We start from the raw sequence: 25,168 nt of genomic DNA, 5'->3' as shown, positions 1-25,168 counted from the left end.
ACTGTGGAGAGGAACCCACCACCGGGGCCTCTGGGGGGTGGCAGAACGATTCTCCTTTGCTTTTTGAAGTACACAAAACTAACCGACTTCAGGATGTGGAAGAAACTGCTTAAGTTAGTGGCTCTCTGAGTGAGGTTTCCAGCCCAGCAGCCTCCGCATCATCTGGGAACTTATTAGAAATGCAACTTCTGTTCCCCGCTGCACCCCCAAGGCCCAGTGAATGAGAGACTGGGGGAGGGTGGGAGGGGCCTCTGGGAAAGATCCCTTCTGAAGACGGGGTTCTGAATTTATAATACAACAGAAAGCTTCCAGATAAAGGAAACTATTTCAAAACAGAAAAAAAAAAAAAAAAGAGATGAAAGAAGCAAGAGAATGAAAGGGTTCTAGTTATGTTAAATATTTTCGGATGAAAGGGTAACTTGGTATTCAGCCTGGTCTTCCCTGGGCTGATGTCCAAGAGTCCCTGTCCTGGTCCCTGTGGCCAAAGCTTTCATCTCTTGCCTTTCGGGCCTCTGCCTGGAGCATCTCTGCACAGAGAGGAAGGGAGATGGAGGTGTGGCTGCAGAGTTCTCACCCGGTTGGGACCCCACGAATCATCGAGGGAGGGTGACTGCCACAGAAGGGAGGGAGGGAGGAAGATGGAGGAAGTGATAGGAGAAAGGAAGAGCAGGACTTAAGAGAGAAAGTGGGGGAGTTCCCGTGTGGCTCAGTGGATTAAGAACCTGACTAGTATCCATAAGGATGTGGGTTTGATCCCTGGCTTCACTCAGTGGGTTAAAGGCTCTGGCGTTGCCGTGACTGTGGCATAGTCTGGCAGCTGCAGCTCCGATTCGACCCCTAGCCTGGGAACTTCCATATGGCACAGGTACGGCCCTAAGGGAAAAAAAAAAAAAGAGAGCGAGAGAGAGCGAGCGAGAGAGAGAGCGAGTGAGAGAGAGAGAGAGAGAGAGAGAAAGTGGGGAGCGGAACACAAGTAGCACCTTGTGTTACGCCCAGTGGAGCAAGGAGCGCTGACCACAAGGGGGAAAGCCCGACGAGGGATGGGTACCCTGAAATTCTAAGCAGGCTGCTGGATCTTTTATGCTAATGCTGCCCATCGCTCTGAAGCCCGCTGGTGCCTGGCCTTCCCACCCCGGGACCTCAGGTGTGGAGGCTGGAACAGGACTAGGGCCCGGCTCAGACACGTACCTCACAGATCTTTTCCAAGGAGGGGACAAAGAAGTCATCACACACAATAGCCAGTGCGTAGAACATGTACATGGCCTGGAAGAGAGGAGAGAAGGGGTTAAAGTCAGAGCCGGGGCAGAGGCCCTGGGGTGAGGGTCACGCCACCCTCTGTTAACGGCATCCTCTGTCATCATTAATTCAACATCTCACTCACAGGAACTACAAAGTCTTCGCAACACCTGCCAGGCTAATGACCTCATACCCCCTCTCTGACCTCACTGCCTGCCACTCTCCCCACGGTCCACCTCCGAGATCCCCAAACATGCCATGGACACCTGCCCCAGGGCCTTGGCACTGCTGTCTCGTCTGCCGAGAACACGTCCCCCTCATCTCCAGATCAGCCTGGCCTACTCCTCCATGTCCTTTGGGTCCCCGGGTTAAGGTCACTCGAACCAGGAGGCCTTGGACTCCCCTCCCTCCCATTTCTCTTTAATCTCCTATTCTGCTTTGTTTTTCTTGACATATTTTAGGTTAAATTAATTTGCTTGCTGTCTCCTTCCCCACTAAAAGTCTATGTGGATACGCAGTTTATCTCACCGATCTCCAGCACTCAACACAGGGCCTGGTGCATAGTAGGTGCTCAATAAATGTACGTGCAATGAGGGAATAAATACACAAATACTTCTGAGCTTGTTCACACTCCTATTCCCAGAAGGACGACCCCTGCAAACTTGCTTTCAGACCCTTGGTCAGCAGTGACCAGGACACCCCCTGGAATTCTACCTTTGGGCCATAAATCACTTCTCTACCTTGTCTTACTCTGGGTCTCCTCTCTAGTTAGTGAAATCTTATTCAGCATCCATTGTTGGTTGGTCACTCAGCATCCAACTCCACTTCTTCCTGATGGGGCCCTGGTTTCATCCACCACATCCCAGGTGGCAAGTGCCCCCCGCCCTTTCCTCCAGGAGTAGATACTGATGGGCCAATCAGTGTGTAGTATTCCCTGGGAAAGGCTATTGGCTCAGGGGAAGGCATGTGACCTAGGCTGGCCCAATCAGAGGGCAGGAAAGGCTTTATAATCTCTGCTGTGGGGAGCCTTTCCCCACCCTCTAGCGCTGACTGAGAACAAGGAAGCCGGGGTCCTGATTGCCATGGCAGACCTACTGAGGGAAATCTGACTTGAGATGAAGCTGGACCCTGAGTCAACTTAATGACATCACTGAGCCATTGATCATGTGGTCCTAGAGCCCACCCGGCTTGGACTTCATAACATAACATACTGGTTTTCTGTTACTTGCAGCCCAAAGTTTCTAATGGCCATGGTTGCTCCTCCTTCAAGTTGCAGCATTCTCAGTAGTGACTTCTCTTTCATATTTGGACCTCCTGGCATCTTTTCCTTTGCATAATTGCTCCACAGGCAGGGTCTTCAGTTACCCAACCCCACCTGCCTCACCACAGGGCACGGGCGCATGGCCCAGGCTGGCACCAGAACACCCCATTCTCCAGCAGGCAGTGGTGGGTGGGCAAAAGGTTTGCAAGGGGCCAGGCAGGGGGTGGAAAGAGAGAGGCTGGGAGGGAGACAGGGGCTCTCGCTTTGGATGTAAGAACCACTGAGTCTGGAGCTGCTGGAGGCAGATGCCATAGAGAGCTTGCCTGAGCATGAACTCGTGGAGTAAGAAGGAGAGACCAAGAGAAGGGACAGGTAGATAAACACACACACACACACACACACACACACACACAGTGACGCCCTGTGAACTCTGGGCCCAGTTCAGTGTGAAACCAAAGTGGGCTGTCCAATTTCACGAGGTAATAATGTGCGTTTTACACTTAAGCTAAGTTTCTGTCACTTGCAGCTGTCCTTTGAGCAGCCCTCTGGAGCCACCCAAGCACGAGATGATGGCTCCAGCCTTTGACTCTTGGCTCCTGCATTGATTTGGACACTCCTCCCCACCCTTACAACATGTGTTCTCTTTCACACGTGTGTGTTTGTCTTTTTAACCAGATTGTAAGATTCTAAAGTGCAAGTTAACACTTGACTGTGGAAATATCAGACAAGGGCATGAAAACAAGCACCAGGGATATTTATTCCAAAATGCTGACTACAATAAATTATCAAAACCTAAAAACACATACTATAGGGCATAGGTTATATAAACTATGATTTATCACTTGAGAAAATACTGTTAAGGGAGTTCCTGTTGTGGCTCAGTGGTAACAAATCCCACCAGTATCCATGAGGATGCGGGTTCAATCCCTGGCCCCCCTCAGTGGGTTAAGGATCCAGTGTTGCTGTGAGCTATGGTGTAGGTCACAAACATGGCTTGGATCTGGCGTTGCTGTGGCTCTGGCATAGGCCGGCGGCTACAGCTCTGATTCGACGTCTAGTCTGGGAACCTCCACATGCCATAGGTGTGGCCCTAAAAAGACCAAAAAAGAAAGAAAAGAAAATATTGTTAAAAAGGATTTTGTAAATCTATAGTTAGTGACAAGGGAAGGTATTTATTATCTATGTTATATAAAAATATTATAAAATAGTATGTACAACCTCCTTTTTTTTTTTCTTTTGCTTTTTAGAGCCGAATCAGAGGCATATGGAAGTTCCCAGGCTAGGGGTCGAATTGAAGCTGCAGCTGCTGGCATACACCACAGCCACAGCAACGGGGGATCTGAGCCATGTCTGCAACCTATACCACAACTCACGGCAATGCTCGATCCTAAACCCACTGAGTGAGGCCAGGGATCGAACCCGCATTCTCATGGATACTAATCAAATTCATTTATGCTGTGCCACAACGGGAACCCCTACAGTCTCTCTCTGTCTCTTTTTTTTTTTTTTTTTTTTTGTCTTTTGTCTTTTGTCTTTTTAGGGCCGCACCTGCGGCATATGGAGTTTCCCAGGCTAGGGGTCTAATCAGAGCTGTAGCCGCCGGCCTATGCCAGAGCCACAGCAACGCCAGATCCAAACTTCGTCTGCAACCTACACCACAGATCACGGCAACACCAGATCCTTAACCCACCGAGCAAGGCTAGGGATCGAACCTGCAACCTTATGGTTCCTAGTCAGATTCATTAACCACTAAGCCACAATGGGAACTCCAATTTTTTTTGTTTGTTTGTTTTGGTCTACAATCTCTTTTTTGTTAAATTATCTATGTATAGATGTACATGCCTATTCACACACACATGCTTGAGTATAAGAGTTTGCAAGACCATAGACAAAATAGTTTCTCCCCTGGTTGGTGTGGCTCTATCTGCACTTATAATTCCCATCCATATTTTCTAATTCATTCACCTCGAATTTGTATTTCTTACATAATTTTTGTAGTTAGTGGGAGATTTGACAGGTAAGAACTCTCTCACACTTTCTCATCTCTGGAGAGCCTGGGAAACCAGCATTGTGGAGAAGCCTAAAAAATAACTTTCTACTGGGGAGTTCCCACTGTGGTGCAGCAGGTTAAGGATTCTGTGTTGCCCCAGCTATGGCAGAGGTCACAGCTGTGGCTTGGATTTAATCCCCGGCCTGGGAACTTCCATATGTTGCCAATGGAATTAAAAAAAATTAAATTAAAAAATTTTAAAAAACCACCAACTTTTTTTGACCAGTCTGTGCATAATCTGTACAAAGTTATTTGCCTGTGGGGTGGTTTTTTTTTGGGGGGGGGTGGAAATATCAATTAAAAAAATTAATGCTGTCTTGGAGTTCCTATCATGGCTCAGTGGTAACCAACCTGACTACTACCCATGAGGGTTTGATCCCTGGCCTTGCTCAGCGGGTTAAGGATCCAGCATTGCCTGAGCTGTGGTGAAGGTCACAGATGTATCTAGAAATCTTGCATTGCTGTGGCTTGGCGTAGGTGGCAGCTATAGCTCTGTTTTGACCCCCTAGCCTGGGAACTTCCATATGCTGCAGGTGTGGCCCTAAAAAAAATAAATAAATTAAAAAATTAAAAAAAAAAGACAAAAATCAAACAAAACTAATGCTCTCTTTTATAGCTTTGTGGGTGAGAAATATACACTCCTGAATTGCAATGGACTCTATCTCTCTTTTGTTGTAGGACTCGGCTGATCCAACGACATACAGGCTTTATCTTTATCTTTGAAGGGACAGCCAAATGCAGTAACTGGAATACAGACTTGTCTAGTTGTGGTTTCGCCAAGAACTAAGTAAGCTGTCTGAGCTGACATACTCAACAGGCTAAAACCCCCAGTGCCACTTAGGAGTCCATAAGCTCTTCCAGACCACGTTCCAATATTACGTATTGATCCTATTTCAAGGCAAGAAGTTCCATCGAATGCATGGGAATATCACCACTGGATCAGAACGAGCCATGAATAGATCTATCAGGCTCTCCTCGCTTTCAAGGGTGATGGCCACTGACAGCCACGTTAGTTCCGTGCCCAGGCAGCGTGTTCTAGGGACACCCACCCTCAGATACCCTGTGACAAAGCTCCTCTGGGTAACTGGGGTCTGCCAGGCCACAGGGCTCCTTTCTGGCCATAGAACACCTCCTGGCATCTGAGGGCGGCTGCCACTTTGCTTACAAGAAGCTCTGCTCTAGCTCTGTGCCATGTTACCCATTGGAAATCAGTTTCCCGCTGGAAAAACAAACAGAACGAGATATGGATGCCGTGCGCGTGATGGGGCGGGGAGGTGAGGGAGCTCTTGCACCTTCTGCTCAACGATGCTTCAAACCTAAGGCTGCTTCAAAAAAGGTCTACTATTTGAAAACAAAGCAAAAAACAAACAAAAAAGGAAGGAGTTGCCATCATGGCTCAGCGGTAATGAACCCAACTAGTATCCATGAGGATGTGGGTTTGGTCCCTGGCCTCACTTAGTAGGTTAGGGATCTGGCATTGCTGTGAGCTGTGGTGTAGGTCACAGATGCGGCTTGGATCCCACGTTGCTGTGACTGTGGCGTAGGCTGGCAGATGTAGCTCCAATTCGAAGCCTAGCCTGAGAACTTCCATATGCCACAACCACGGCCCTAAAAAGACAAAAGACACACGAAAAAGTCCACTAGTCATTGAAAATAAACACACAGCACAAAGGAACAAGAGAAATGTATGAAGTCAAACCTTAAGATGCAGCAGTCCTATTGGAAATGTGTGATTTTTATTTTTATTTTTTATTGTTTTTTAGGACCACAGGTGCGCCATATGGAAGTTCCCCAGGCTAGGGGTTGAATTGGAGTTGTAGCTACTGGCCTATGTCACAGCCACAGTAACGCCAGATCTGAGCCAAGGCTGCAACCTACACCATAGCTCACATCAACGCCGGAACCTTAACCCACTGAGCACGGCCAGGGATCAAACCCGGATCCACATGGATACTAGTCAGATTCCTTTCCACTGAGCTGCAATGGGAACTCCTCGAAAATGTGATCTTGATCTGTTAGCAAACAGTACCGCTGGCGTAAGTATTTTAAACAATGAGGCATCTGGGGACTAATTGGACCAGTCCTATATTTCCAAAGGATAGAACAATATCATTATCAACAATAATAATAGGGAGTTCCCGTCGTGGCGCAGTGGTTAACGAATCCGACTAGGAACCATGAGGTTGCGGGTTCGATCCCTGCCCTTGCTCAGTGGGTTAACGATCCGGCATTGCCGTGAACTGTGGTGTAGGTTGCAGACGTGGCTCGGATCCCGCGTTGCTGTGGCTCTGGCGTAGGCCGGTGGCTACAGCTCCGATTCAACCCCTAGCCTGGGAACCTCCATATGCTGCGGGAGCGGCCCAAGAAATGGCAAAAAGACAAAAAAAAAAAAAAAAAAACCCCAAAAACAACAACAATAATAATAATTCTACCACTAGTAATAATATCTGCCACTCCTTATCAGGCCAGGAATTTAGGTACGCTCTGGTACTTTACAAGGACGATCTCACTGAATTCTTCTCACTTCCTCTGGGAGGCAGGGAGTTACAGACCCCACCTCTCAGATGCCCCAGAGAGCATCATAATTTGTCCAAGGACCCTCTCTGAGCCTCCCACAGAGCCCAGCTGCTTCCCTGAGCAGAGGTCATTTCCTATTTGCTAGCCCATCACCACTCTCTATTTTCAGCTTGCCTGCTCCAAAGTTGTCTTCTCCAATCAGAGTGAGCGGCAGATTCAGAATCCCAGCCACCCACTCTGGGGGCTACCTGTCAGAGCCACTGAAGTCCTTATTTATTTATTTATATTTATTTTAAAGGCTTTATTTTGATTATATATTCGAATATACCATTTACATTAAAGTATGAATGTGGTCCGTATAAAAATGAACACAAGCAAACCCCAGCTCCGTCTTTATTTTGAGTGAATTCCTATTTTCCTCTCTCAATGAATGGACCATAAACAGCATGGCAATACAAATCTTTAAACATATACCCTTTTTGCATTTCTAGGATGAAGTTCCAGATGGCAAGTTGTTGGGTGATGATCTTTAATGTATTTATTTATTTATTTATTTATTTCTCTTTTTGCCTTTTCTAGGGCTGCACCCGTGGCATATGGAGGTTCCCAGGCTAGGGGTCCAATTGGAGCTGTAGCCACTGGCCTACGCCAGAGCCACAGCAACGTGGGATCCGAGCCACGTCTGCAACCTACACCACAGCTCACGGCAACGCCAGATCCTTAACCCACTGAGCAAGGCCAGGGATTGAACCCACAACCTCATGGTTCTCAGATGGATTCATTAACCACTGAGCCACACAGGAACTCCTTTAATGTTTTTATTTTTACAAGGTGCATTACAAAATACAAAACAGACTGGAAGTCTCAGAAATGGCTGAGCTGGTCCAATACCTGGGGAACGCCCATAAGCACTAACACACCGGGAATCTGAGTTTGCAGCCGGGCTACAGCCACCCGGGCAGGTGCAGGCGGGCCACGTTCTGGAGGTGATGAGTGAGGGTGTCTGGAGAGGAGATGGGCATGTGTTTGACCTTCAGCTCAAGTCTCAGACCACACGGCCTTCTTATCCCTGGGAACTGATCAGGGCATCGGTAATTTGGCATCGATTATGTGCTGCCTGGACCACGGACCATGTTTCAGGTCTGTGTTTCTGCCCCTTCTCTTGAAGAACAGCAGCTGCATCCTTCACACCTTCCCCTCTATTCTGTTCCAGGGATGAGGGCCCCGTTCCCATAAAGTGAATGGGCTCCAAGCACGTGGTACTCAGAGTAGCTGGTGTCACCTTTGGAAGCCATCAAGGGAAATAGCTGAATAGCATGACTGGCACAGCTGCCACTGAAAGAGGCAGCCTGCAGCCTTGGGGGAAGCTCAGGATGGGGTAGAGACCTCGCATCCAGCCCCAGACTTGACACTTCCAAGCTGCATGACCTTGCTTAACCTCTAACATGAGACCAGCCCCACCAAGCTCTCCAGTTAGCTTACAAGGCTATTGTGGAGAACAAATGTAAACTGAAAAGCTAAGGTGCTCAGACACAGCAGAGTACCTCAGGCTACAACAACAATGCCATGAGGATGTGTCCCCACTCACCTGCCAGAGGACAGAGCCAAGTCACTCCTGTCCTCTCAGATGAAGCTGTCACAGCCCAACTGACAAGCAGCTCACCCCCAGACACCGGCCAGCCCATCTAAGACCGGCCAAGCTCAACCCAGTTCCACTGAACTCCAGAGACCACCCCCCCCCCGAGCCAAATAAATGTATGCTGTTGTATGTCACTGAGATTGTGAGGCCATCCGTTACACAGCATTATTGTGGCAACAGGTACCAGATACAGTCAAGGTGACAGAGAGAACCACAGTGAAAACAATAATAATAAGAAGTAACTTCCAAGAAAGCAGACTTTCTCATTCTGAATGACAATATATACTCAGCTTTTCTAGCCTCCCTAGAACTCACCATGGCCATGTGGCCAATTTTGGGCAACGAGAATAAGGGATAGATTCAGCTAAAGTCATCCTTTCTTCCTGCCTTGAATTCAGATGTGATGTCTGGAATGCCAGCAGCTATTATGTGACCATGAGACAATAAGCATGATGCTATACACCCACAAGCAAAGGGTAGCAGAGTCCTGAGAATGCCATTCACTGGCTGATCTAATGCCAGAAACCATCTCCCTCCATACTTCTTACTACATGAGAAAGTGAATCTCCTATTTGCCTCAGTCACCATTAGTTGGGGTTTCTGTACTTGTAGCCATGTGCCTCTTGAACTGATATGGGGCACAGAAAATTCATTCTGCTGGGCATGGGTGAAGAAGGTCAGAGAAGGCTTCACAGAGAAAGCGGCTATTGAACTGGGAGTCTGAAAGATCAATTCTATCTCACCAGGCAATTTTAAAGGTTGATTGGGACTAATGCAACCAGAGAACTTTAGGGGCAATGGTTAAACTGAAAAACTCCTAAGGTAACAGGAAATCATCGTGGCCTGTGGCTTAGTGGAGGTGAACAGGCTCTAGCTGAAATGTCGAGATTCGTTAAGAACTTCTGAATTGTGAGGGCAAATGTATCCCAATAGCATGACATTAACCCCGTCATTTTATGAGGCATCTACAGTCAGCGATTTTCACAGACAGTTTCATTTTATTCCCTCCTCTGTACTTGTGCTGCTCTGTCTTTATTTTTGATGAAGGTGGTGCTAGAGAAGCAATTTCTAGGGAAGATTTCTAGGCTCTGATGGAAATTGTCCTAAACCTCTCATAGAATACGGTTAGAATAATAACTAAAAAGAGAGATCTTTCTCTTTTCCTTCTCTGTCTTTTTCATGTTTCAAATGGTCGTACATGATTGGGCTTGGAAAAAAAGTTCTTTCATTAAAATCATTCTCCCATACAGTAGGAAAAAAAATGTATTGGGGAAATAACTATTAAAAGAAATAGTAATAATAAAAAAATCATTCTCCCCCATCACAAGCTTGGTGTCCAGTGGTCCCATGATGTTATGGCGGGATGGACCCATGTGCCCACACCTGAGCTCTGCTACCATCACGGACATGGTTCTCCTGGAAGCGTTCACTGCCCTGGTGACTGGAGGGAGAAGCACAGTCCCAGCTGGACTTGGGTTCTGACCAAGAGGGTCGGGGGGGGGGGGGCTGCTGCAGGGAAGAGGTATGCAGCAGATGGCTAGGGGTGCGCCCTGATCCCATCATATCATATGCTTCGGGACTTATTAGTAGTTTTTCTTTTTGCTTTTTAGGGCCGCACCTGTGGCATGTGGAGGTTCCCAGGCTAGGGGTCCAATCGGAGTTACACTGCCAGCCTACACCAGAGCCACAGCAACGCCATATCCGAGCCACGTCTGTGACCTACACCACAGCTCATGGCAATGCCAGATCCTTAACCCACTGACAGCTAGGGATCAAACTTACATCCTCAAGGATCCTAGATGGGTTTGTTAACTGCTGAGCCATGAAGGGAACTCCCCAATGAGTTTTTGTGATTGTAATCGAACTGCCTGACATTAGGCTTTTGATTGCCGAGGCAACCGTTCCAAAGACGTCCATCTCAATAAACACATCACCAGATATGCAACTAGATAAGGAGCCAGGCCACCCCTCCCAGGAAGTTCCCCCTGTCGGAATGTCTGGGTGACCTAGATCAGGACCACTTGAGTGATGCTGATTTTCCCTACCTGCACCCTAATTCCTGCATGTATGTTTCAAATTCACCAATAAAGAGTGAACAAGAGCAACCCCAGAAACTCTACTCATAACCCCAATAAAGGCAGAACCCCGGGTCTGTTCTCTCTCTCCTTCATGCCCCCCCCACCCCTGCCCCATGACCTCACTGTGTGGCCCAGAATGTGCCATGTACCTCCAGGATCTGTGAGTGATAAACCCTGTCTTTTCTAAGTTCTCTGAGGGTTGCTGTTGAGGTCACAGAACCAGGCAGGTGGCTCCTGCTGGGGAAATGCCCATGGGGGCTCACCCAGGTGAGCGCCCCAAGCAGTCCCAGCCATAGCATCACCCTGAAAAGGCCGAGACCTACAAAATATGGGGAAACCCTCTGGTCCTCCTGTCATTGGCACCCTCCGCTCCTCCTGTCGTTGGCATTTAAGGTTTTCTGGAACCACTGCCAACTGAAGAGGATTCTCTTGCAGGGAGTCAAACACTAAAGAAAATGAGTGTATGTATACTCATAGACCCGGTCATTATGTTACTTGAAAGCCTCTCAAGCCTCTGATGATGCCCAGACGAGACCTATCCACGGTGGACAGTGTTCTTGGAGGTAAGCACGTGGGAGTCACTGTCCCAGAGCCTTGGGAATGAGATCTGCCTTCTCTGAGGAAGCACATCCTCTTCTTTTTTCTCTCTCCTCTCTCTTCCCCACCCTGGAGGCCTCGCACAGGTGTCCACCCCGGACCCTGGCTCCTGAGTCCCTGAGGTCGCCATTCATTTCTCTCCATTGTCAGTTTCTCAAGGAAGTGGGGTGATAATTGCCATTTCCCCTCGATATCCACTAAAGGAAGGTTCGGAGGACCGGTTTCTATGGCTGGGCTGATGTCCACGTGGGCCTTACATGGGCTCACTGGGTGTCGGGCTACATAGGTTCTCCACTGACCCTCACAACAGCTGTGGGATGGGGCACTGGGTTCAGTCCAGCATCCTTGCATGGGGGGAACCAAGTTCATTAACTGGGCTCAGCTAGTAGTGGGATCAGCTAGTAGGTGGCAGAGGCAGGATTTAAACCCAGGGACCTACCTCCCTAGTCTGTGCTTCTACTCACCATGCCATAGCATCTCCCAATAGACACATAGATGGATGGATGGATAGATAGATAGATAGACAGACAGATAGATACAATAGGTAGATAGATATAAATCTAGGTACAGATATAAATATAGAGATATACATAGATACAGATTCCAAAGAGATACATATATCTATATAAATTTATATCATGTATATATAGATGATTATATATATATTATATATATAATGTATGTATATATTATACATCTCATCATGTATTTTTTGATTTTAAACCATTTGTTTTACTTTTTTATTGTGATAAATTTGCACAGCACAATATCTACCATCTTAACCATTTTTAAGTGTAGAGTTCAAGGCATTAAGTATGTTCAGGGTACTGTACCACCATCACCACCAACCATCACCAGATCTTCCTCATTCCAAACTGAAACTGCCTCTATTAAGTGTTACCTCTCCACTCCCCTCCTTCAGCCCCTGGCAACCACCTTTCTACTTTTTGTTTCTATGAATGTGATTCCTCTAGGGGCCTCATATAAGGTGAACCTTACAGTATTTGTCCCTTTGTGACTGGCTTATTTCACTCAACATACTGTCTTCAAGGTTCATATATGTTGTAGCCTGTACCAGAATTTCCTACCTTTACCATAGTGACTAATATCCCATTGTATGGATGGACCACATTCTGTTTATCTATTCACCTGTCAATGGACATTTGGGTCGCGTGGCTCTGCCTCAGGGCCCTTGCACTGGCTGTGCTCTCCACCTGCTGCACTCTCTCCCCAGCTGTCCACATGGCTCCTTTCCTGCTTCCTTCATCTGTGCTCAAATCTCATCCTTCTAGAGCCCCCTGACCTACCTTTGATGTGCCTTTCTTTCACCTCCCTACCTCCACCTTCTTCTTCCATTACCTGGATTATCTTCTAGTATACTAAATAATTCCTTTTTTTTTTCTTTTTAGGGCTGCACCTGCAACATACATAAGTTTCCAGGTTAGGGGTAGAATTGGAGCTGCAGCTGAGGCTTACACCACTACATGGAACACAGGATTCTGAATCTACTAAATGATGCCAGAGATCAAATCTGCATCCTCACAGAGACAACATCAGGTTCTTAACTTTCTGAGCCACAATGGGAACTCCCTAATTATTATTAAGAATTTTGTGTCCCCTTCCTTGGAATGTAAGCTCCACAAGGACAGGTGTCTTTGCCCATCTTGTTCTCTCATGTACTCAAGTGCCTAGAACAGGGCTGGAACATAGTATGTTCTCAATAAATGCCTACTGAGCAAAGGACTGCACTCAACATTTGTAAATAACTCTGCCAATGATGTGAAATTTGCCAGTTGTCAGCACTGTGGCCTCAGGTCTGGTCCAACTGCCCAATTCTTTGATCAGAAAAACGAAGCACCAACCTATCTGCTAGATATGTAGGCAGAGCTAAACACAGAACACACAGATTCTCTGAGAGCTTAGAGGAAGGATATGGAACCTAAGTTTCAGAGGGTAAGGGGTAGGGTGTGGTAAGACTCTCTGGAGGAGGTGATGCTTATATCATGTCTGAGAAGATGAACAGGCACTAGTCAAGCAAAAAATAAAAATCCTTATAAAACATAAGAAAAAGAAAGGACTAGAATAAAGAATAGCATGAATAATAGCAAGGTGCCATAAATTAACATGGTTTGTGCTGAAAACTACAGACTGTCTCCTATGGCTGGAGTGCACATTGGGAATGAGGAAGAAGCAGAGATGGACGAGGCTGCAGGATTAGGCAAAGGTCAGTTTGGAAAGGGCTCCTGTACTCCAGGCTGAAGTATGTGGATGCACATGTGCAGACTCCCTGTGACGATCAGGAATCACAGTTGACTGTTCTGGAAAAACCTCATGATGACGGTGATGGAAGTGGTTTTGATGGTGTGATGATGGTTGTAATGGTGATGATGATGGTGATGGGGACTGTGATGGGATGATGATGGGGACAATGATGATGATGGTGATGGTGGTGGTGATGACGGTGGTGGTGATGACAGTGATGGAAATGATGAAGAGGGTGATGAGGATGGTGATGGGGACAATATGATGACAGCAATGGTGGTGATAGTGGTGATGGGGATGATGGCAATGATGATTACAGTGATTGTGATGGGACGATGATGGGGACAATGATGATGGAACTGATGACAGTGACGGTGATGTGATGAGGGGGACAATGATGACGATGGCGATGGTGGCGATGGTGATGATAATGATGAAAGCTACCATTTTTGGAATATTGACCATGGAGCACATGACCACTGAGAATAGTGATCTTATGACTGAACACAGAACTGCGTTAAAACTTAATCCTCTCGACTTGCCCCTGAGGTAGGTACTGCTGTTATCTCCACTTTTCAGGCAAAAAAACTGAGGCAGAGAATATAAGCCCAAGGCCCCAGCACCAGTACAAAACAGAATTGGACTTATTCCAGTCCAAGCCAGTCATGGTTCTAACCCTCATTGCTTTCAGCAGCAAGAGAAGAGATGTGGTCTGAATGCTCAGAATGCCCACTGGCTTGAAGATTTCTCAAGACCTCTCATTTTTCCTTGAGTTATTTCTTTCCTTTCTTCCTCTCCTACTTCTCAGTGACATTCCCCCTCTCCCATCACCACTACACCCCATGGCAAACTCTAGAAGTTCTGAAAACCCCATGTGAGACTGGCTGACAACAGGTTTGTTTTCTAGCACTGGCCTCTTCTTCAGGATCACTGAGAACGTGGCAATGACTTCTACTTGGGGATGTATTATCAACATGAGAGAATGTAACTTTTCTGGAGGACTTTGCAGTTCCAACATTTACCCAGCTCTCTGCAAGATGGTAGAACTCTTCACTTCAAGGCTGGTGAAAAACCTGCTTTCGACCTTAAAAATTTTATTAGTAACCCGAGCCCAGCCTTTCCAAGGCAAACCACAATATGGGACGAATTTCCATGCCAGAGTTGGAGCTAAGCTTACTGCACAATATGGAGCCTTTGAAAGACACCGGGCTGGTTAAAATTATCCAGATATTTGCATTCTTGCCTTTCTGTCATCTTCTTGTTATTTTCTGTGCAAACACAGTCTTGGGAGCTGGTGGGCACTGCAGCTGCCAAATACTATCAAACTGTGGAACTGCAGGCCAATCAAGGGCGGGCAACCAGGACTCAAAAACAGAGTCAGCCAGAGACACCAGCACTTCAAGCAGGCTCATCATCTGGTGCCTCTTCAAACCCATGTTCTTTAAATATTTATTCAACATTTATTTAGTGGAGGAGGGAGGAGAAAATCCATCTTCTATTAATAAAAAAAGTGTACATAGAAATCAGGCCTCTTCCTCATGCATTTTCACTGGTGCAGGCAAAGTCAGTGTTCTGAAAAACATTCTGCAAAATCTTCCCCCATTTTTTTCTCTAGTTGTTGTCCTCTCTCAAGTTTATTTTGCAAAAAGGACTACTCCTAAGTTGGCAACTTCTCTTGGTGAATTCAAACTTTTAACACCTAATATTTAGAAAGTGAAACATTTTATGCAGTGTTCAACTTTTAAAAATTTCAGCTGGTGGGACAGTGTGAGCACTTACAAAGTGCATGTGCTAGAAATAGGCTGGCAGTAGCCCCAAGCAAGAAGAGCCATCTTATTTCTAGTGTAGGAGGCTGTTTGCTTCAAGTGGAGGGAATCTATTTGTTATCTGTTGTGCTATGTGGAAACCTAGGTTAAGTGGTACCATCTTTCCTGTTTCTTACAGTGATGTTTCAGTGCTCCTGGTAAGTCAGTGACCTGATGACGTGCCACCCCACATTGTAGCTTTGGGCACCCAGTTGAAAGCCATGGCGATGTTCCAGGTTGGGACCACCTCCTTAACTGCATGTCTTCCTCATCTACATACTATATTCTCTTACCAGTACTGACCCAGTATAATAAGATGCGTTCCCTGAGTGAAAGGCGATTTCCCATTCATGGTAAAGGGTGACACCAGGTCATCCCACTTTGACTGGTGTAAAGGGCCCACTGGCTGGATGGCTGTGGATCGGGGTCCAGTCTGGGGCTGTGTGTCTAAGAAAACAAAACCAGGCTTCTGTGGGGCTTAAACTCTGGCTTTCACTTTATTGCTTAAGATCTAGTGCAGCTAATGAAGGCTGACCAGAGCTTCATAATACAGTATTTCCAACTTCACACTTCAATGGAAATCCACTAAAATCATTCCAGATGATTTTTATGGACTTCTAACTAGGAGGTTCAAAACCTCTCTTGCCAGGCAATTAGCTGGACACAGGGGGTCCTTCCTCTGGGCTGACCTGATGTTGAGGGTATTCCAAGGGATCCTTTGTATCTGGAAAACAGCACAAATGCCTGCTGGTCTTGGGGTGTCCTTCTTGCATTCTGCCCACTGTACATGCTGTGCCTTCAGAAAGCATCAGGGCTCAAGGCAAAGATGCTCTCATATGTTCTACTAAAATCTGCCCCATTGATGGAAAAACAATGCCACTACTAATGAGAAGGGGAGTGACTTTAGAGGTAGTTTGTAGAGGTTGCCACCAGCATTAGCAGCTGGGGCTTTAAGACAGAGAGCTAGGGTTTAATCACGTTTTCACTCACCTCCCCCAGGGCTCACAAAAAGCAAGATGCAGAGTTGCATCTAAAAACCCAGGGGATGGAGTTCCCGTCATGGCTCAGTGGTTAATGAATCCCTCTAGTATCCATGAGGACTTGGGTTCGATCCCTGGCCTTGCTCAGTGGGTTAAAGATCTAGCGTTGCCGTGAGCTGTGGTGTAGGTTGCAGAACGTGGCTCGGATCCCGTGTTGCTGTGGCTGTGATGTAGGCTGGCAGCTGCAGCTCCAACTGGATCCCTAGCCTGGGAACTTCCATAGGCCGCAGGTGCAGCCCCAAAAAAGCAAAATAAATAAATAAATACTAACCCAGGAGATCATGGAAAGGCGTGGTGACAAAGCACCCTGAAGCCCAGGAGAAATGCACTCCCTTGAGGTGATAAAGGGACTAGAGAGCAGTGGCACCTTTTTCTAGTTCGGCAGTTCTCTCCTGGACCTTACAATGTGGGACTGGAAGAAATCTGTCAGCTGGTTCTTCCTGCTCTGATGTAAAGAAGGTGGAGGCAGTGATGAACTGTGATTATGAAACAGGCATCGGTGAGCTTGGGTCTGTATCTCAGCTGTGTGACCCGAGGTGCATATTTCAACCTGATTAAGGTTTCAGCTTTCCTTGTCTGTAAAATGGGGAAAATAACAGAACCCACCTCAAGGCTGTTTTGAAACTAGATAACGCATGCAAAATTCTTAGCATCGGAGCTGGAATGTTGTAAGCCTCCCATAAACGCTGAATAACATTACTGTTGCCAGGGCCATTACTATGTCAATCAACTTGCTAGAAAAGTGGGACCAACTGAACTGAAGCAGACTCAAGGAATCATTCATACTTTCTTCTTTACACAAACACAAAGAAAGATTAGCAGGTGATTCCTCTCTTTGATTGCATCTCAGGGCCACTTAAATGGAAGCAGGCACTCAGGAATGGTTTCCTTTTCCTCCCGGGTCTCCTAAGAGCTGTTACCCAACCAAAGAAAGCCAACCTAAGTTTCACATTCCAACAAACACATGATTTAGGATTCCCCAGCGGTCAGCGGGGATGGCCAACACGATGGTAAAAGCAACCCACTCCTGGATCCGATGTTAATTACAACTGAAAAGCAGATGGTGTCTACCTCGAGCCCCATCTGTTCTCCGTCTGTGGGAAGCTTCCCCAGAGGAGACCACAGAGCCACAGCCAACTACTTCTTGCCCCAAAGAAAGACGGGACACTTAAGAAAACATCTCATTTGTTATCATGATAAGACTGTCTCTGATGTACATAACCACAGAAGCGTGAGGTCAGACATCCAACAGGGGAAGGTCATGGAACAACCTCAAGAATGTGGACGGCAACCCAAGTTCAAGTTCTTACCGCAAGCCAGGCAGTTAGGAGATAAGAAAATATTTGAATAGGCCTTGGGTCCCGGCTTGTCAGACAACCCCCACCGCCCATATACAGTTCCAATTATTAAGTGGTCTGGATGAGGGAATTATTTGATTGGATTCTATTACTCATATCACCTCTCTTTTTAAGAACTGACAAAGAAATAATTTCCCTTTTTTCTTTTCCTTATTAAGAGGTTTACAAGCCTTTTAGCTCAGGTTTTCCCAACAAATATCATACTCCATTGTGCAAATTTAAGGCAATAGAGTCGTGTTGCCTATCAGGTCTAGTCTCCCCAGAACATGTTCTCTTGTTAGTCTAACTCGATCCTCCTCTGCATTCTAGTAAAGGTCTATCTGCACATCTTTCTCCTACACTTTATTCACGCTCAGGTTTTCTGTCCTATTTTTATTGTAATCCAAATCTAATGCCCCATTCGAAGGTTAAGCCAATTCTTAACCTCTTAATAAATGCAAGTGCATAAAAGAGAAGTATCAAGATAATAAGGCATTCAAATTTGTATCAGTGGCTTTCAAACCAGGCTCTTGAAAAACACTGGCTTCTCTCATGTTGATCTGAGATGCTTGAACTAGAAAATTTTAAAAAATTATTGATGTATAGTTGACTTACAAAGTTGTGATAATTTCTGCTATACAACAAAGTGATTCAGTTATACACATACACATATCCATTCTTTTTCAGATTTTTCCTATATAGGTTATTACAGAATATTGGGGAGAGTTCCCTGTGCTATACAGCAGGTCCCTGTTGGCCAGGCATTTCATATTGAATCGTGTGCAAATACCAATCCCAACCCCCCACCCCAAGTCCATCCCTTCTCCTCATCTTTCCCCTTTGGGAACCATAAGTTTGTTTTTGAAGTCCGTGAGTCTGTTTCTGTTTGGTAAATAAATTCATCTGTATCTTTTTTTTTTTTTTTTTAGATTCCACATATGCATGATAGCATACAATGTTTGTCTTTCTCTATCTGACTTACTTCATTTAGTATGATAATCTCTAGATCCAACCATGTTGCTACAAACGACTTTCCCTTTCTTTGAAGAAAACAAAATCTGCTAATTGAACAGAAGAAAAATAAGCATCACGGCTTCCACAGGGAATGCTAGTGTCACTTGGTCTGGTCAGGTGGGGACTTTAAATCCACTGCTAGGGAGCGCTCGTTGTGGCTCAGTGCTAACAAACCCAACTAGTATCCATGAAGATGTGTGTTCAATCCCTTCCTCGCTTAGTGGGTTAAGGATCTGGCACTGCTGTGAGCTGTGATGTAGGTCGCAGATGTGGCTCTGATCCCTGTGTTGCTGTGGCTGTGGTGTAGGCGGGCAGCTGCAGCTTTGATTTGACCCCTAGCCTGGGAATCTCCATATGCTGCAGGGGAGGCCCTAAAAAGCAATAAATAAATAAATAAATAAATAAATAAATAAATAAATAAATCTACTGATAGGAGCTGAGAAGGAAAGCACTGCCTAACAGACAGAGAAAGCATCTCTTTTCCATTACACTTTTCGAGCAAGTTTGCACAAAACACGGTGCCCTTGACCCTGGACCTAGTGGTGGGGGGTGTTGTTCAGCACGGGTGATGAAGCATTCCAGGAAAAGTTTGTGGTACATGGAGCAGATGCTGTTAATGCCCCTTGGCCTGCTTCTGACAAGGGACAACTTAAAGACACCCTGGCAGCTTCCTTCCCAGAAGAGTGAGCCTCCCACCTCACATGGGCTGGCAGCTCCAGTACCTTCAGTGCTACTTTCCTCAGCCCCTGAGCAGAGCTGCCTGAAAGTGCCCAAGGTAACAAGAGGACAACCGTCAACATAAGAGACTGGAGAGGAGTCAGTGCACCCAAACTCAGCCTAGGTGGCCCTGAGTGGACAGCCCTGGGTTGGGTCTACACCGCTCCCCTGAGGGTCCTCAGTAGGATTGAGCCCAGCTCATCACAGTGCTAACCAGCTCTATCGAAGCCCCTTATTGATCCCCTCCCTTCCCTGCCTTGCCTCCCCTGCTCCCTTGCTTCTGCTTCCTGGGCTTTGCCTGAAATAAATTTCCTGCACCCCAGGGTGTGCTGGGGCAGCTCACATCAGCTCACAAGGGCCAGTTACTACACTTTCAGGAACATGCACAGACATAGAGAACAGACTGTGGTTGCCAAGGGGGTGGGGGTCGGGGAAGGGGGTCGGGGGAGGGAAGGATTGGGAGTTTGGGACTAGCAGATGCAAACTAGTATACAGAGGATAGATAAGCAACAAAGTCCTACTGTATGACCCAGGGAACTGGCTTCAATATCCTGTGATAAACCATAATGGAAAAGAGTATCAAAAAGAATATCAAAAAGATACATACACCCCAATGTTCACTGTAGCACTATTTACAATAGTCAAGGCATGGAAGCAACCTAAACATCCATTGACAGAGGAGTGGGTAAAGAAGATGTGGTACATATATACACAATGGAATGTTACTCAGCCATAAAAGGATGCAACAACGGCATTTGCAGCAACATGCATGGGCCTAGAAATTATCACACTAAGTGAAGTTAGTCAAACAGTGAGAGGTGAAAACATCTTATGATATCACTTATATGTGGAATCTAAAAAAGAATACAAATGAACTTATTTGCAGAACAGAAACACACTCACAGACTTTGAAAACAAACTTACGGTTACCAAAGGGACAGGCTGGGTGGGGGGAGGAATGGATAGGGGTTTGGGATGGAAATGTTCTAAAGTTAGATTGTGATGAGGGATGTACAACTATAAATATAAGAAAATTCATTGAATTAAAAAATAAAAATGTCAACAAAATAGAATATATATATACACACACATGTATAACTGAGTCACTACGCTGTGCAGAATGCAGAACAACTATACTTCAATGAAATTAAAAATAAATAAGTAAATAAACTTTCAGAAATGTTCTAAATCCAGTCATGTCTTGGTAGCTTAAAAGTGGTCCTGTTATCAGATGGCCTCACAGGCAAATTCTATCAAACATTTAGAGAAGAGCTAACACCTCTCCTTCTGAAACTATTTCCAAAAATTGCAGAGGAAGGGATACTCCCAAACTCATTCTATGAGGCCACCATCACTCTGATACCAAAACCAGACAAAGACACCACAAAAAAAGAAAACTATAGGCCAATTTCACTAATGAACATCGATACAAAAATCCTCAACAAAATACTAGCAAACCACATCAAACAATATATTAAAAGGATTGTACATCATGCTCAAGTGGGATTTATCCCAGGGATGCAAGGGTTCTTCAACATCCACAAATCCATCAGTGTGATACACCACGTTAACAAACTGAAGAATAAAAACCATATGATCCTCTCAATAGACACGGAAAAAGCCTTTGACAAAATCCAATACCCATTTCTGATAAAAACCCTTCAGAAAGTGGGCATAGAGGGAACCTACCTCAACATAATAAAGGCCGTATATGACAAACCCACAGCTAAGATCATTCTTAATGGTGAAAAGCTGAAAGAATTCTCACTGAGATCAGGAACAAGACAAGGATGGCTGCTCTCGGCACTGCTCTTCAGCATAGTTTTGGAAGTCCTAGCCACAGCAATCAGAGAAGTAAAAGAAAAAAAGGAATCCACATTGGAAAGGAAGAAGTAAAACTAGCACTATTTGCAGATGACCTGATACTATACCTAGAGAATCCTAAAGAATCTACCAGAAAACTGTTAGAGCTCATCCATGAATTTGGCAAAGTCGCAGGATACAAATTTAATACACAGACATGGATGGCATTTCTATACACTAACAATGAAAGAGCAGAAAGAGAAATTAGGGAAGCAATCCTGTTTACCATCACATCCAAAAGAATAAAATAACTAGAAGTAAATCTACCTAAAGAGACAAAAGACCTGTCTCTGAAAACTATAAGACACTGATGATAGAAATCAAAGATGACACAAATAAATGGAAATACATGCCATGCTCATGGATTGGAAGAGTTAATATTATCAAAATGACAATACTACCTAAGGCAATCTACAGATTCAATGCACTCCCTATCGAATTACCAAGGACATTTTTCACAGAACTTGAACAAAATAGTTTAAGTTTGTTTGGAAGTACAAAAGACCCAGAATAGCCAAAGATATCCTGAAAAAGAAAAATGGAGCTGGAGGAATCAGGCTCCTGGACTTCAGACAACACTACAAAGCTACAGTCATCAAAACCATATGGTACTGGCACAAAGACAGACATAGAGACCAGTGGAACAGGATAGAAAGCCCAGAATTAAACTCACGTACCTACAGTAAACTAATCTATAAAAAAGGAGGCAAGAAAATACAATGGAGAAAGGACAGCTTGTTCAATAAGTGGTGCTGGGAAAACTGGACAGCCACATGGAAAAGAATGAAATTAAAACACTCCCTAACACCACACATAAAAATAAACTCAAAATGGATTAAAGACCTAGATCTAAGACCAGACACTATAAAACTCTTCGAGGACAACATAGGCCAAACACTCTGACATAAATGACAGCAGCATCTTCTCAGATCCACCTCTTAGAGTATTGACAATAAAAACAAAAATACACAAATGTGACCTAATCAAACTTCAAAGTTTCTGCACAGCAAAGGAAACCCTAAACAAAATGAAAAGACAACCCACAGAATGGGATAAAATGTTTGCAAGTGAATCAAGTGACAATGGATTAATTTCCAAAATTTATAAACATCTTCTACAGCTCCATACCAAAAAAAAAAAAAAAAAAAAAAAAAAAAGCAACCCCGTCAAAAAATGGGCAGAAGATCTAAAGAGACAGTTCTCCAAAGAAGACATACAGATGGCCAAAAAACACATGAAAAGATATTCAACATCACTCGTTATTAGAGAAATGCAAATCAAAACCACTATGAAGTACCACCTTACACCAGCCAGAAAGGCCATCATGCAAAAGTCTATAAACAATAAGTGCTAGAGAGGGTGTGGAGAAAAAGGAACCCTAGTACACTGTTGGTGGGACTGTAAATTGGTGCAACCACTGTGGAAAACAGTATGGAGATTCCTCAGAAAACTAAAAATAAAACTACCATTTGACCTAGCAATCCCACTCCTGGGCATCTATCCAGAGAAAACCACGACTCGCAAAGACACATGTACTCCAATGTTCATTGCAGCACTATTTCCAATAGCCAAGACATGGAAACAACCTAAATGTCCATCAACAGAGTTGTGGATCCAGAAGATGTGGTACATATATACACAATGGAATATTACTCAGCCATTAAAAGGAACGAAATACCAGAATTTTTAGCAACATGGATGGACCTAGAAATTATCATGCTAAGTGAAGTCAGCCATACAATGAGACACCAACATCAAATGCTTTCACTGACATGTGGAATCTGAAAAAAGGACAGACTGAACTTCTTTGCAGAACAGATGCTGACTCATAGACATTGAAAAACTTATGGTCTCTGGAGGAGATAGTTTGGGGGGTGGAGGGATGTGCTTGGGTTATGGGATGGAAATCCTGTGAAATTGGATTGTTATGATCATTATACAACTACAGATGTGATAAATTCATTTGAGTAATTTAAAAAAATAAAATTACTTTTAGAAAAGCAAAAAAAATAAAAATAAAAAAAGAAAAGTGGTCCTGTTGTAGCTATTTACACCATGGAAATTAGCAAATGATACAAACCAGGGCTTTTTTTCCCCAGGAGAACCAGTTGCTAAATCTTTACCAGCACCTCACAGTCTTCCCTCTGGTCCTTGACTCAGGGTTTGTTTCAGGAGCACCCAAACTAAGAGTGTGGGAAGAAGTTGCCCCACTGAATCCAACCCACCAGGATCTTTGGAACAAAAGAATCAAATTTGCCATCATTGTCACAAGCATTCCTTCACTGGCCAAATTAATGATTCTTCATGTACGTAACTGGTAGAAGAGAATTTGTTTCCAAATTAAGAGGTAAGGGAGTAGGTAGAAAAACTGAAAGAAAAAAAAATGTCAGGAGCTACTTTCACTTGAAACATATTCCAGAGGAAAATATAAAAGAAAAATCTTTGTGTGTTACATAAAAAATTATTAGCTAGAACACCAAAATTTAAGAAAAACCAGAAAAGAAAAATATTGATAAAATGGACAATATCAAAATAAAAAACAAAACACAACAAAACTTTACTCTTCAAAGATACTGTTAAGAAAATGAAAAGGAAGGACAGAGACTGAGGGAAAAAATGCAAAATATATATCTTATAAAGTACTTTTACTCAATATAAAGAATATTTATAACTCAAAAACAAGGAGCCAACCCAATTAAAAACATGCAAAATATTCAGGCAGACACTTAAAGAAGATAAAGGAATGAAAAATAAGCTAATTAAGAGACGCTTAACATTATTAGTCATCTGGGAAATGCAAGTAAAAACTAAATGTCCATCAACAAAGGAGTGGATAAAGATGTGATACATATATACAATGGAATATTACTCAGACATAAAAAAATGAAATAATGACATTTGCAGCAACATGGATGGACCTAGAAATTATCACACTAAGTGAAGTTAGCCAGTGAGAGACAATCATGTATTGCTTACATGTGGAGTCTAAAAAAAGGACACAAATGAACTTATTTGCAGAACAGAAAAAGACTCACAGACTTTGAAAAACTTACAGTTACCCAAGGGGACAGGTGGTGGGGAGGAAGGAATGGACTGGGCGTTCGGTATGGAAGTGTTCTAAAATTAGTTTGTGATGATGGCTGTACAACTATAAATATAGAAAATTTCACTGAGTTATAAATAAAACAAAACACAGTGAGATACCTCTACACACTCCAGAGTGGCTGGAATTAAGAATGGCTGGAATTAAGAAGACTAACAGCATCAAGTGATGATGACAAGGTGGAGCAACTGGAACTCTCACACAATGCCAGCGGGAGTACAAAAAGTTATACTCATGTTGGAAAAATGTTATAAAATCAAATATACACTTACATACCACTCCCAGACATTTACCCAAGAGAAATGAGAACATCTGTAGACACTGACTCCTGTACGTGAATGTTGATAGCAGCTTTATGCATAATAACCCCAACACGGAAACAACCCAGATGTGGTTGGATAAACAAATGGCGATACTCCTGTACTACGGAATTCTACTTGGCAATAAAATGGAAGAAACTCCTTGTAACGTACAACACATCTGCACAACGTTGAAGGCTCTCAAAAGCATTATGTTAGGTGATGAAGGTAAATATTGCCAGTCATGAGACATATCAACATCACCCCCCACACACACTAGAATGCAACACACTGAAGAGAATACACAGTCATTGTGGCAATTTGGCTGAAATATACATAAGCTCAACCAA

General features: G+C 44.5%; 1 protein-coding gene across 7 annotated transcripts in view; it reads right to left on the bottom strand.

The window, feature by feature from the left end:
- SLC24A3 (solute carrier family 24 member 3) overlaps positions 1-25,168 on the bottom strand; it is an 808,408-nt gene that overhangs the window by 150,816 nt on the left and 632,424 nt on the right. For all 7 annotated transcript variants that reach the window (XM_085004595.1, XM_085004596.1, XM_085004597.1 and 4 more), the window contains one exon: positions 1,189-1,263. In XM_085004595.1, the coding sequence (XP_084860721.1) occupies positions 1,189-1,263 (75 nt within the window). The remainder of the gene's footprint in view (positions 1-1,188; positions 1,264-25,168) is intronic.

The sequence above is a fragment of the Sus scrofa genome, chromosome 17, assembly GCF_054392235.1.
Source record: "Sus scrofa isolate SSC_HxYL_T2T_F1_AM1 chromosome 17, Sscrofa_HxYL_maternal_Yorkshire_Landrace_v2.0, whole genome shotgun sequence".
NCBI classification, from domain to species: domain Eukaryota; kingdom Metazoa; phylum Chordata; class Mammalia; order Artiodactyla; family Suidae; genus Sus; species Sus scrofa.
Note: the sequence above shows the minus strand (reverse complement) of the source record. Positions and strands in the feature narration are given on the sequence as shown.